The sequence below is a fragment of the Lupinus angustifolius genome, chromosome LG05, assembly GCF_001865875.1.
Source record: "Lupinus angustifolius cultivar Tanjil chromosome LG05, LupAngTanjil_v1.0, whole genome shotgun sequence".
NCBI classification, from domain to species: domain Eukaryota; kingdom Viridiplantae; phylum Streptophyta; class Magnoliopsida; order Fabales; family Fabaceae; genus Lupinus; species Lupinus angustifolius.
Window position 1 is genome coordinate 11,940,951 of NC_032013.1, and position 14,432 is coordinate 11,955,382.

Sequence of the window (14,432 nt, forward strand, 5' to 3'; positions counted from 1 at the left end):
GAATATAAAAAATTTACTAGTTGTGTGTATGATCTCTCATACTAACATTTAGTTAAAATAAGTCAATTTTATTAAAAAAATAATTTTAAATGTAATTGATCAATATGATCAATACGGTTCAATTGAAAACTGATTTGTATGACTGACTTTAACTAATACAATTGTATAACCTATATAATTGTTGTACCATACCATATTAAAACCAGTTCATCAGTTGAATTGAAAGACACAAACCTGTTTTGATAACACTGATCAATGACTTTTACTCACATTCAAATGGGAGCACATTTACGGACTACTATCACACAAATGCGTCACTCAATGTATTACTATTTGTAATTGGTTAAAAAAATATATTTCAATTAAAAATTTAACAATTAAGCATTTTTCTGACAAATTATAAATACTGACACAAAATAATACACATTTTGGGAAAGAAGATTTGCAACCAGTTCAAACATGCCCCTGGTTTGTGTGCACGCACATATATACATGCATTCTCTTGTTTTCAATTTGACATTAAAAATGGCCACAATAACTTTGGAATTAAATTACCCTGTACATATATAAGCTGTGACACTGATCCTTGACATAGGACAATTGAAATATTTAAAGGGTAACTTGTCTGCATAACTTAACTAAACATTGACATAAAAACAATTTCCACGCAAATGGAACTTGAGGTATTTAGTTTTAATCAAGATATTCCGGCTACATACAAATGATTAAAGCTATAATCATCAAAATTTCTTGGGGCCCAGACCATCATGCATCTTCACATATCAAAGGATTTGGAGCTTCCTAGTACAACAACCATGATCAGCAGAATGTACACAACAATGGCGGGATCATGAAACTGTACGACCATAGCAAACAGAGGCGATGTAGAGATTCTTTGCCCATTTTTCCTGCAAAAGTTGTCACGATATGATCAGACTCTAATTGAACAGACGCCGAATTACCACAAGTTTTAAAAACTATAGAACACAAATATTATGATACACTATATAAAGTTAGTATGACATTAACATAAAAATACAAAACTTAAATTTGAAGAGAGAAACAATGTCTAGAAAGTTAGAATGAGTCATTATAATTTGTAAATATGATGAAATACCATTTATATAAACCAAAAATACCAACACCTTTTTGACATAAATGAATTGATATTCCTATCTATAATTGTATACAAATTGTAAAATATAGTGTAATAGTATCCAAAATGTATCATTGGAGTATCTGAGAGATATAAGTATTCCAACATGACAGACTGTAGTAACCCGGAAATTAGGCAACAAATGAAGCACGACTAACCTTGACATGCGTACTAGGAAAAGCAGAAGTCCTGAGAGTTTCTTGAGTTTCGTCCGTGGGCCTCCTCCTTGGCACACTCAGGACAAAAGCAGCTTGATCCGAAGTTGCAGCAGTGGCAGTGATTCGATATCCACCATCCCACCGCTTGTGAATTCCTTCACTGGGATACAGAAAATCTAGCTCAACCACCTGAAATTCATAAGACATAAGAGACTGATAATTTGTGCTATGAAGTACCATTATGAACTAAAGTACTGGTTGATAAAAGCAAATCCAATGATGACCTGATCAGAAAATCCAGCACCACGAGACATAACTATTCCCCATCTGGACGCTGAGGTCGCCATAGCAGTCACATAAAAGCCCTCCTTCCATTTTTTGTTAATCCACTTGAAAGGAAATGATTCACTGACTTTGTATGATTGCTGCAAATACTGAGTGCCTGAAATCGACGATCTAATCAGCTGAAAATGAAATTGAAATATGAAAAAACAACATAAACAAATGTACTACAGGGGGACTAACCCTTAGACATCACTACTAGGGAGCTCCCATGTGAAGTTCCAGCAATAGAACTGATGTAGTAATTTTTTTCCCACTGCTCCATGATCCATTCCTTCAAACACAAACAAATAATCCCTTGTATATAAAAATGCCTTGAAACTCTATAAATTAACAGTTCTACAAGCATGCATAAATGTTGCTATGCAGATAATTATAAGAAATACAAGGCTACAGATTGAAATTTACCTTATGGAGAAATTCTTGGGAAACTTCATAAACTTGGGAACTGAAACCTGTCCCAGCATCCATGATAATGGCCCAAAGGTCCTGAGCTGCAGCAACACTGCTAATAAATAAGCCATCCTCATTTCCTTTCTCAATGTGCTGGGATAGCCTTTGATCTGACACATTGTAGTGATATCTACAAGGACAAAAAAACATTCCACATGTGTAACAATTCCCTAGTCAGATTAAATAAATGGATAATTCCCATTATCTAATTTCAGTGACTAAAATGCCTGAACATAGAATCATATAGATAGCATGATAGAGTTTATGACATGTGGGTGCATACCTTTGTTTCATCGGTCTTCGCGCATTGTAAACACTTATCCACTGGGTTGCTGGCAAACCCAAACGAATCTTCTTTTTTGCTTGTTCGTCATCTTCTTCTTCCATTGCCAACCGGCCTCTCTTATGACCAATAAGCTTTTGAAAAAAATAATGATATCAAGTGTCTGGAATAGGAAAGTTTGAATGCATACAAGCCAATGCAAGTAAAGGGGTAGCAAAATTGATACCTTCTGTGCCCCTTCTGTATTAAGTGGCCTAATATTTGGATTGGGACCAACAATCCCATCAAATAGAGAAATGTATTTTGCATAGTTAGGCTCTTCATCAAACTTTAAGTTGACCACATGTTCAACAAACTGACTAAAAGGATGGGGACAAAAGGAACATAACGTCTCTGGAGATGTTCCCATCTTCTTCCGGCAAACAAGAAATCCCTTGTTGTCTCCCTGAAAAAAACACATTAGAGACCATGGTATATTTCGAACATAAGAATAAAATGAAAAATTATTTGAGTATGTCCAACCTGGTATCCCTGCCAAGGAAGACGACCTCGAAGAAGAAAAATCAGTGTATAAGCAAGAGATTCCAAATCATCCCTCCTGCTTCCGGTTCTTCCTAAATGTGCATGCACACTAGCATAACGGACAGTGCCCCTGAAAAAATATAATATAACAAGCCAAGAAGCTGTAATATTCAATACTGAGAACTGCGACAATGAAAATACATAAACATTGTCCATGCAATCAAATTCAATTATGAATACCTAAAGACATCTGGCCTTTGGTCATAATCTACATGCAAACCTGTCGTACTATCCCGCCATTTAGTAGCTGCTTACCCAAATTTGAAAATAAAAAGTGAGTAATGAATACTGCCAAAAATGAAAATATAATATATAACCATCGAGCTGACTGCCAAATCATACCTAATCCAAGATCTACAAGGAACAATTTTTTCTCATCAGGTGTCCCAGGAGGACCAAGTAGAAAATTTTCAGGCTTCACATCCCCATGCACATACCTGCCACATAATATTGTCATACAGTTTCAGAAATACAATATTATTATAAAATATCATACCATATATACACCACTAGTGGTAGAGAAAGAAAAGGAAAAGTAAAGAAAAAAGGATCTAGCCCCATAAGAAGTGACTAGCAAACACAGACATATGAGAATAAATGAATGATAATATTTATAGAGAACAAACATTACATAGTTCATGTCTGAAACTGTTTAGTAAGGGTGGTAAAAAACTTACCCTCTAGAATGTATCTTCTCCAAGATGGATATTGCTTCAATAGCAATACAAGCAACCATTTCAGTGGACATGCTGGAGTTCACAAATATATTAGCATAGCACAACTGGAAGTCAAAAATTACTACAGGTAACACAAATATAATTTCAAAAAACTTACATGTGATTGTTATTACTCCAAACATCCCACAAACTAGGTCCAAGAATATCCATAACCTGCATATATCAATATCTTAAGTCAATTAGACGATCTACGAACAAAGCAAGCTAAAGATAAAAGAAGTGCTGCATTACCTTTCAAATAATAGTAACAGTAATAATAATGAAGAACAAACAGCTCAGGAATAGGACCCAGTAACTTACCATGATATAATAGTCACCTTGCCTGCCCTTGTAATGTACTTGTGGCACACCATGACTGCCACCAAGAGTACTGCACATATAGATAAAAAGAAAATGAAAAAAAGGCATAAATACACACACAAAAAAGAGGGGAAACGAAGGGAAAATATAGAGGAGCAAAAATGACACTCACTTATACACTTGCCACTCATAAGGTGGTCCATAGTTGCATCCTTTACTAGTTTTGTGCTCAAGTTTTAATGCAACCTGGTAAAAACAGTTAAAAACTGAATTTCTGGAAATAAAATACTTTAGCATTTAAATATGCAACTTATCACCCAATCCTGAAAAGACACGTATACCTCTACAGCTCCAGGTCCAGTTCTCTCACTCAAATTTGAACCAGTAACACGTCGACCAACATATACTTGCCCAAATCCACCCTTGCCAAGTTTTCTTTCTAATTTATACCAAGGAGAACCACCTATTTGAACCTGTTCCCAGAAGAGAACAAAATTAGGATACATGTCACCAGAACAAAAGTTACAATGTATCTATGTGCTTCATAATTAAATTAGGGCAATTGGAAATATTATAGCAACTAATTATATTCATTGAAGGACAGCCCATTACACGAGGCTCCCACCTGGTGGGGACTGGGGAGCATCAATGTATGCAGCCTTACACCCGTAAGTGAAGAGGCTGTTTCCAAGATTTGAACTCATGACCATCAAGTCACAACGTAGCAACTTTACTGTTGTGCCACGGCTCACCCTCATTCCTCCATCACTGAAGGAGAAAACAGAAATTTTATAGCAAAAATTAAGAAAGAATACAATTTTGTAGGAATAATAAAGGGACTTCTAAACAATCACGTTTTTTCCATATTAAAACTTCTTTTGATTTACTTAACTATGACTCTTCTAACTGCTAAGGTTGCACGACAAGCCAAACATTCTCCTTAGTTCACATCAATCCTACCCCAACATTTATTCAAAAATGGTCCGAACGATCATATCTCATATTCTTAGAACAAAATCATACTTATAAATCATGACACCATTGATGTCAAAATGTTATACAGTGCTACCATGTGCTTTATTTATTTCAGAAAACCCAGACCTAAAAATGTAAATTTCAAGTAGTGGAAAGATGACCATTGGGCTGACATCATTAAGAATATGTAACACAGACAAAAATACACCAGCACAATAATGATTCACTTTATGACTTAGGGTCGGATTGCTTCATATGGATGGATAAATTGTATTTGCAGTGGACTTTTAACAGAACGAGTAGGTTGATGTGAGTGCATATGAAAACAAAAACATATAACAACAGTGGCACTGTGTGTTAATGAAAACCAAGACAGCATGACCACATCGACACATCTAAATTCTAAAACCCATGTTTTTAGAAACCAATAACAGATTAATAAGATAGTTCCGATTCTCTGATCAACAAAATTAAAGAAGCGGAAAAATAGAAGTCATACTCAATACAGCCACAAATATTGTCAACCATGGTCGATTTTTACAAGTCATCAGCATACATGATTCTACTTTTTACTAACATCATCCCTACACAGTACACAGTTGGATAACCAATACATATTTGCCAAGAAAATGTAGTCAATTTTCAAAAACTAATATGCAATATACGACAAAGATGTCCAGCTCTCAGGCAGATTCCTTGCTTAAAAAAACCATCAGAGTCACTAAAGAATGTATCAAATATGTGTTCTACAAGCAAGGCACAGACAATCACAATCAGAAATTAACAAGTGGCAAGCAAATTCATGGGTTAAAAACCATGGACAGCATCAATACAGCAAAGACTGTAATATGTGACAAACAAGTATCAATTAGTTGCAATATCTGGCAAAGGAGACTAGCTCACAGTCAGACTCCTTACTTTAAAAACATAGTTGGATTTGATAAAGATTAAAGAATGTATCAAAACTGTGTTCCAAAAGCAAGGCACACAACCACAATCAGAAGTTAATTTGGCAAACAAATTCCTGGATTAAAAACAATGGACAGCACCATAACCATTATGGTAAAGGCCATAATGCCAGAGGAACCATTAACAAAGGGTTTATATCAATTTTCAACCGAATGAAAAAGACCACCATGTTAGAATCATCACCATCGATTACACACCAATCGAAATGCATAGATATGTCTTATACATCATGCTGATGGTGTAAAATGCAATGTGACAGCTAAACTAAATACTAGTCATCACACTATAACACCAATTCAAAGAACACCCCCAATACCTGCACCTAAAATTAAAGACCAAAACTACCATAAATTAACCGAAATATCATTTTAATATGTTTTCCATTGCATGAAACAAAATCACCCAACCAAACACATTAACGCAACACAAATGGAACTTAAAACAAAGAATTTTGTAAAACCATATAACACCTTTTCAGGAAGAGGAGTAGGGTTCCCTTCATCTTCACCGGCATTGGCCTTATCGTTGCTGCGACCTCCGCTATCAAGACCATCCATCTTTTTCTCCTTTACCTCTTCCCCCCCCTCCTTCTCCGCCCTACCACCACCACCAACCTCTCCTCCTCCACCTCTGCCGTCGCCACCAACACCAGCACGACCACCTTCCTCCTCCTCCGGTACAGTTACCTTCTCATTGACAACCAACTTCTTCTGTTGCTGTTGTTTCTTCTTCTTATTATTGTTTTCCGGCACCACCGCTTCTGCCGCCGCTGCTGCACGGCGTCTCCGTGTTCTAGTTGCAATCGCTTCCACCTCAACCACCGGAGAATTCTGATTCCGATTCTGATTCTGATTCTGATTCCGGTTCTGATTATTTGCTCTTGCCCGACCCCTTCGGACTCCACTACGAAGCACCGGCATCGTTCATTCTTCGATTCTCATCCCTTTATATCACAAATTTCCCAACCAGTGCGCCAAATCGAATGAAAATGAAGAGCAAAATCAGTGAAATCTTCAAAACCGTGAAGACGAAGAAGAAAAAATCTCAGAGCAAAGGAATGAAAAGATGGAATGTGAGAAATCTAGAAGGTTCTAGAATCGTATAGTGAAGGATCGTCGTAGATGAATTTAGGGTTTCGAGAATGAAGCGATCACACAGTGATGATGATGAAGAATGAAGAAGAAGAAAACAAAGAAAGTGTGTTAGAAAAAGGTTTTGATGAGACACATAACACTATGCTTTGATAGCCGTTGATTAAAGAGGATTCAACGGTTGTGATGGGGTGTTCAGGATAGTTGAGGATTTTATACTTTAATTGAAATTAAAATGTGTGTATTTCAGTGAGAGTTGAAATTACTGAAAAGGGTCTTAGAGGAAGTATGGACTGTGTGTTTCCCCACTCTTGTTATCGTGGGGATGCCAGGATCTATATGGTATATGAGAATGAGTATCTTATTTTGTCGCAATATGTGTATTATTTTAGGTATATTTATTTTTTATTGGCGAAAAATAAAAAATAATTAAATATATTTTAAATTTATATTTTCTGACTAATAAAAATAAAAGAATTTATAAAATAGTATAAATATTAAGGTAGAAGATATTTGTCATGAGAGTAATATTACTTTCACTGTGACATTTCCATTTGAAGATATTCTCATTTTTCTTTCTATGGAGACCTCAAAAGTATATATTTACAACTATACCTTAAGAAATAGATGGTTGTGTTGTGTTTAACATAAGGTATTAATATTAATAAGGTATAGATCTAGTGATGTAAGCTCTCATTAGATTCTTAGAGTGATCAAAAGGTTAAAGGTTTGATTCCTGATAGTGATACTTGTTGGAACAGGTAACCACAAACCTCAAAGAGAATTAATTCTTTATCCAAAAAGTGAAGAAATGTGTACCAACACAAGATAAGGTATTGGTGGATGTTTGAAATATACATGTTAAAGTTAAACTTCATTCTTATTAATTGATGTTGGAAGAATGGCGCTAACCAATCAAAGAATATAATTTTTGATATTTTTTTTGGTACATCGGAAATGAAGGGCAAAGCTAAGCTAATAAGGAAAGATCTAACTGCAAAAAAGGTTGACAGTCTGATGGGGCTAAGTCCCACACCTTCCTCTTCTCTAGTGAGTAAGAACTTAATTTAGCCATGAAGTCTGCTACCATATTAGCATCTCTTGTAACAAAGGATACCTTAGACAATGCAAGAGAGAGCCAACCAATATCTAATATTCATGAACATAGATAGAATGCGAGTAATCCGAATTGGAATCTCCTAAAAAATTAACTAAACAACTTCTAAGCAGTCGCTTTTCAAAACTCTTCCCAAAACCACATTCCTGAAACAAAGACTCCAAGCCAGGGACAATCCATTTTCCATAGCCAAAATTTCTGCTAAAATTGAGGACGCCTCACCATAGTTAGCAGAGAAAAACCAGACATTCATTGACTTTTATCATCCTAGAGGACGCCGCCCCCTCCCATTATACAAGAGCCTCTGATACAGCTACCATATACGTTCAATTTGACTTGGCCCACCTTCGGATAACACCAACAAGTCATAGGGGGCTTTACCTCTAAAGCCGTAGTGAACTCATAGTTGCACCAATCTCAAAAATCCTGGTAAGTAAAGCGAGTAACCATCTTAACATTCCACTGAGAGTCCCCATAATGATATTATTTCTCATCTTCAAACCCACTAAATACCTGTCAAGAAAAGAAGCCGATTCCATAATTTTTTATATTAAAAGTTACTCCACAATCAAATCAAGTTGAATCAATAAAAACCCAGCTAAAAACCAACTTGATCACTTAAATCGAATTAAATGTGGTTCAAGAGGTTTGACAACTTTTATATAAAATAAAAAAAATATTCCTTACAAATACAACAAATGGGAATGAAACTTAGGTTTATGTTACAACAAAGACTTTATCATAAGAATGTTTTTATTATTCAAAAAGTAATCATATATTATATAAGTATTTATTAGGACCTCAAGGATTTTGTTAATCCTCTAAGTTTTGATTATTCAAAATATATTAAGTAAGATTTATATTGAATAGTCTCTATGTTCTAACTTGTTTATTTTGAGAGTGCTACAAATTAGATAACTACAAACATATTTAAATCGATGAAATATTGTCTTCTCTTTGATTTTCACAATGGTCTAAAAGTGGCATGTCTATGTTCATAACATCTCTACATTCAAGACATATCTTCATATTCATTAGATCACTTAACTATAATACTCATTGAAGAACATGCATATATATTGTGAAGTATCAGTTCAAAATCAAGAATTCAAGCCGTCAATCAGTGCATAATGAAATTGAACCTAGTTTGAATCAAGAAGGAGTAAAAATCTAGTCAACATCTCTAAAGACTTTTTTGAATAAAACAGCAGAAAGAAATAATCTAGTGGGTATGACTTATCTAATCTATCTATTTTTGTAGAAAGAAAAAAAAGTTAATTATTTTTGCAAAAGTAAGTTCCAACTTCAAGTACAAAAGAAACATGTTGGTCACAACTTTATGAGACTAACACGTTCTCTCTTTTCCATTAAAAAGCTCCATCAACTATGAAGTATTAAGTTTCAATTCATAATGTCTGAATCATTAAATATTGATGTCGTTGTCGAAATACGAGAGATAATCAAGCAAAAGAGAAAAGGAGTATTAACATATATTAATTTTGTCTTGTGATACACAGAAGTTTCTTAAACATTCTTTTAACTAGTGTTAGTAGAACAACTTAATTGTCTTAAAATTATTATTTTGAAACGTCTGAATTTTTAATTTGGTGATTAAAATTATATTTTTTATTATATATTTTAATGAGTGAGGATCTACTTACTCTAAGAGTAAGTTTTTAAACTTATTCTCTATCATAGTCATCCATTTTATGGATATCTAATGGTTAGATTTATTCACTAATTCAAACTATTAGATTTCACTAAAATTGATGGTCAGAATGGACTCTTGAAAAAAGTGAATATCCTCCGATTTATGATCTAGCTATGAGTGTAAAACTTTAATATTGTGAAATTTTATTATGCATATCATCTGTTTTACCTAATTAAATTCTATTAGATATAATTAAATTGACTTCATCCGATTAGGTAATCTTATCTAACCATTTAAATCGAATGAACATAAACCTTTTTTGATTTGATATTTGGTTAGACTTTAACAACATTGGAATTGAGTAGTCTATAATGTGTACTTGGGAGTTAGAAGACTTGTTAGCACTTTCTGTCTTTTAGTAATATAAAAACTTTTGAAATCTATGTCTATTTGGCACTGTCGTTAAGTAGCTTATCAATCACTACTAGACTTACTTGAATAAGAAATAACTTATTTGGTTAGAGGTTTTAAGAAAAAGAGAAAAAAAAATGTATGGAATGAGAGTTTTACTTTTATACGCTTTTATTAGATTATTTGTTATTCATATTTAATTATTATTAATTCTTCAAAAAAAATATTCTAAATGAATGGTGGATGATGTACTGTTGTATATAAATTTTTATACTAATATAAATATGAGGAGGGATCCGTTTACACACAATTTAAGTTACACTAATTATTCTCAATCTTAGTCATTCATTTTCTTAAATCCAACTGACAAAAAGAGTGAGTGAAATAAATGACGAAAAAGAAAAAAAGAAATCTTAAATAATTTTTAAGTTTCATTTGTTTGGTTTGTTGAATTGAAGAAAATGAATGGTTGAGATTGAATATAATTAGTGTAACTTAGGCCTTAAACTTCACCTCCTCTATAAATATTATACTGTTTACACAAAAATATTTCTTTATAAGCACCAATTTTGATAAGTCAAATGAAATGACATATATTTTATAAGTTATGGACTTGTAAGCCTATCTATATTATTTTACATGTATTATTACTTAATTGATCAACAAATTCTATCACACATTTTTAATTTAATTAGTAAGCTTAACGACCACAACCTTTCTAGCATCCAACCATAACCTTAGCCAGTATGTTTAGGTTATTTTAAAAAAAAAATTATATTTTGATATTTCTTTCGTTACTTGAGATTTGGTTTAAAAAAAACATTCATGAGACAAGCTAACATTTCTAAATTCTCAGATATACATTTTTAACTATACATGAGGCAGAATTCACAATTCACTACATATTTCTTTTATAAAAAAAATATCCATTTAATTTTACAAAATTATCTGCATTGTCCTTAGGTTTATTTAATTTCCAGAAAATGATCTCCTTATAGCATCACTAATAGGTTGTTCTTACATAAAAAAACATGCAACAACACCATTTCTACAATCCGCATAGGTTGGGGATGTTGGAGAGACAAATATTATAAAAATAAGGGAAAAAATAATATAATAAAACATTTTTATTCTTGCATATGTAATGAAATAACACTTTTGCCATAAAAATACAAGTAAAAAGTACTTGCATTCGTCTCTCTGTTAATGGATAGTATAGTTGTTCAATCCCCACTTGTCTCTCACTCATTATCTCTTTGTTTTTCTACCTATCCCATGTCTTCTTATTTCGGGTAAAAAAACTATTATCCCTTTATGTTTTACATCCATGGTTTCTTCTCATTGAGTTTTCTATCATTGTTGTACACTAACATGCATGGTGTATCCATGTTTAAAAATGTCAGACTTAAAAGGAAAGGGTGAAAATGTAGATGATAGGAAGTAATTAAAAACAATATTTATGTATTGTTCTTTAAAAAATTGACCATCGTTAATAAAACTTATTCATCTTCTCTTTCAGCTCAATTAATGGTTTTTTTTCTTGTCAAGTAAAAGCATATATGTAACAGAAAAGAAATAATATGTATAAAACCTTGAAATAGATTTTATACAATGGACCAAAATTTAAATATTAAAAAGGTCTTATAAAAAGACTTATTGTGGAGTTTATGATCCTAGGATGAGTCTTACAATTAAATTTCAATGATCATCAAATAAATTTGCATGCCCTTGCTATGAAGCATAATTGATGATGATTTAGGTGGCTATGCTCACTCCCAAATAGAAGGAAAAGTACACGGATAACACGTGTTTTTGTTTATAAAGTTAGAAAAGAAAACATTAATAGAAATGAAAAAGAAAAATTAAACTAAATAAAAGTAAGATAACAAAAATAACATAATGATATGTTGGTCCAAGTGGATCAAAGGAAAGAACTTATCATGAACATGAGTGAGAACACAAGAACAAAAAAAATATTAAACAGAAAATAAAGGAATAAATAAAATGTGAATTAGGAGAAGAAGGTGTTAGAAATTATAAATTTCTAATTAAGGTGAGCATCATATGTTTGATGCAATGATATCATTTATTTATTTATTTTCGGAGAGTTACATTATAAGTGATCTAATTACTGACACCCCTTAGATTTCTAAAAGGTTATAACGGATATGTGCTTAATGAGTGGATACCCATCAGGTTAACCCATAGGGGATAATGGGAATCCTATAAGTTAACACATCAGGAAGGTTATGGTCCCCAATACACCAAATCAAAATTCAGTTTTCTCATCTCCCCATCAGAGTGAAAACGCAAGTCCCAAGAGGAATCAAGGATTTGGTTGAGGAAGGCCATCAATCTCTTTCAGAAACGTGTATCAAAGGAGCACATCCACGAACATGGATTCAGGTATGACACTGCACCCTTTGATTCATAAATGTATGTGAGAATCATTAAATTCAAGATCCTAGGATTGGTATTTCACCAATCATAAAGAATTTCCAACAATTGGTATCAGAGCGTAGGTTCTGAATTTTATGATTCTTCATTCTGAATTTTATGATTCTTCATTAAGGGTGTTTTTCTCAATCTTGAATTGATTTGTGAGCATTGGTTGACTCTGCATATCTGAAATAGTAACATTTTTAGTAGAGCACGAAATAAAGTGTCTCAAAACCAGTGCCTTCTATGCATCTTCGCACTTCTCTCTGGTTAGGTTACGAAGCTTTCACTTGCTTCATGATATTAAACTCAAGGTTTAAATTGCGGCAGCTGTTGCAAAAGATCTCACAAAACTACAACATCCGAATACAGTTGTGCAGATTACAAAAAACATAATATTGTTTTCCTAATATTTAGAAGCTTTCATGGATTCGGGCTTTATGAGATGAAAAGATGATCTAGAATCTCAATATCCAATGTTAATGAGAATTTTACAAAATAAAAAAAATTTATTAGTGGATTAAAGATTATATATTTTTTTTGCATAATGGATCATATTTTTTCTTTTGTCCGATTTGGTAATTATTTTGAATTAATTGATGCAATATGTTGCCAAAGTAACATCTATTGTAGAAATTAATTGAATTACACAGATGAGTATGAGATTATTTATGCGAATTGTGTTCGGCCCAAAGGAAGACACAATTTGGCAAAATAATAACATACATGTAATGATAAATATGTAACAATTATAAAGTTTCTTTTCATGTGAATAATAGTCGGTCCAAAGAAAGGCTATTGTTTGACAGAACTAATTGTTAATATTTGATCATTACATTGAGAGTACCACTTACAAATTGATTTCTCTGTCCAAAGACTAGATATTGATGTTGTGTTAGGTATCTTGTGATGGGTCTATTATGTGAACATGTCTTGTTTTAAATATATTACATGAATTGTTTGTTTATATGTGAACATGTTATTAATTCTTTGTTATATGGATTCAGTGTCTTTTACCAATGCTGCAAATTTTTCTGCACAAATTAGTAACATCCCACTGCTGAATGGGAAAAACTTTAAGGTCTGGAAGGAAGCCGTAGAAGTCATTCTCGGCTGTATGGATTTGGATCTCGCACTTAGTGTGGAGAAACCCATTTCCATTGCGGAAAACCTCGATGAGGCTAAAATTGAGAAATGGGAACGCTCTAACCGAATGTGCTTCATGATCATGAAACACTCTATTCCAGATGCGTTTCGGGGCTCTATATCTGAGGGTGAAAATGCAAGGAAGTTTATTGAAGAAATAGAACAAGTCTTTGCCAAGAATGAAAAGGCGGAGACGAGTAGCCTTTTGGCTAAACTCATCTCCATGAAGTATAAAGGCAAAGGGAACATAAGGGAGTACATTATGGAGATGTCTAATCTCGCATCAAAACTCAAGGCACTTAAGTTAGAGCTTGGTGATGACCTACTCGTGCACTTGGTTTTGATCTCTCTTCCTGCACACTTTGGGCAATTCAAAGTGAGCTATAACACTCAGAAGGACAAATGGTCTCTTAATGAGCTTATATCTCACTGTGTGCAAGAGGAAGAGAGACTACAGAGAGATAAGACTAAGAGTGCTCACTTGGCTATGACCCCTCAAAATAAGAAAAGAAAGTGCAATAAGGGTGCTGCAAAAGGGCCTTCTCAACAAAAGAAATTGAAGAGTAATGAGGAATTTACCTGTTACTTCTGTAAGAAGCAAGGACACATGAAGAAAGAATGT

The 14,432-nt window shown here is 33.4% G+C and overlaps 1 protein-coding gene across 1 annotated transcript; it reads right to left on the reverse strand.

The window, feature by feature from the left end:
• Window positions 458-7,139, reverse strand: LOC109347837 (casein kinase 1-like protein HD16). Its single transcript, XM_019587924.1, has 16 exons — window positions 6,426-7,139; window positions 4,353-4,484; window positions 4,184-4,257; window positions 4,012-4,081; window positions 3,809-3,864; window positions 3,652-3,723; window positions 3,317-3,411; window positions 3,155-3,221; window positions 2,915-3,044; window positions 2,619-2,837; window positions 2,393-2,526; window positions 2,065-2,239; window positions 1,840-1,930; window positions 1,599-1,756; window positions 1,315-1,503; window positions 458-908 (listed from the first exon to the last, which is right to left on the reverse strand). Exons 1-16 carry the CDS (start codon window positions 6,873-6,875, stop codon window positions 849-851), a joined length of 2,172 nt encoding a protein of 723 aa, XP_019443469.1. The 5' UTR covers window positions 6,876-7,139; the 3' UTR covers window positions 458-848.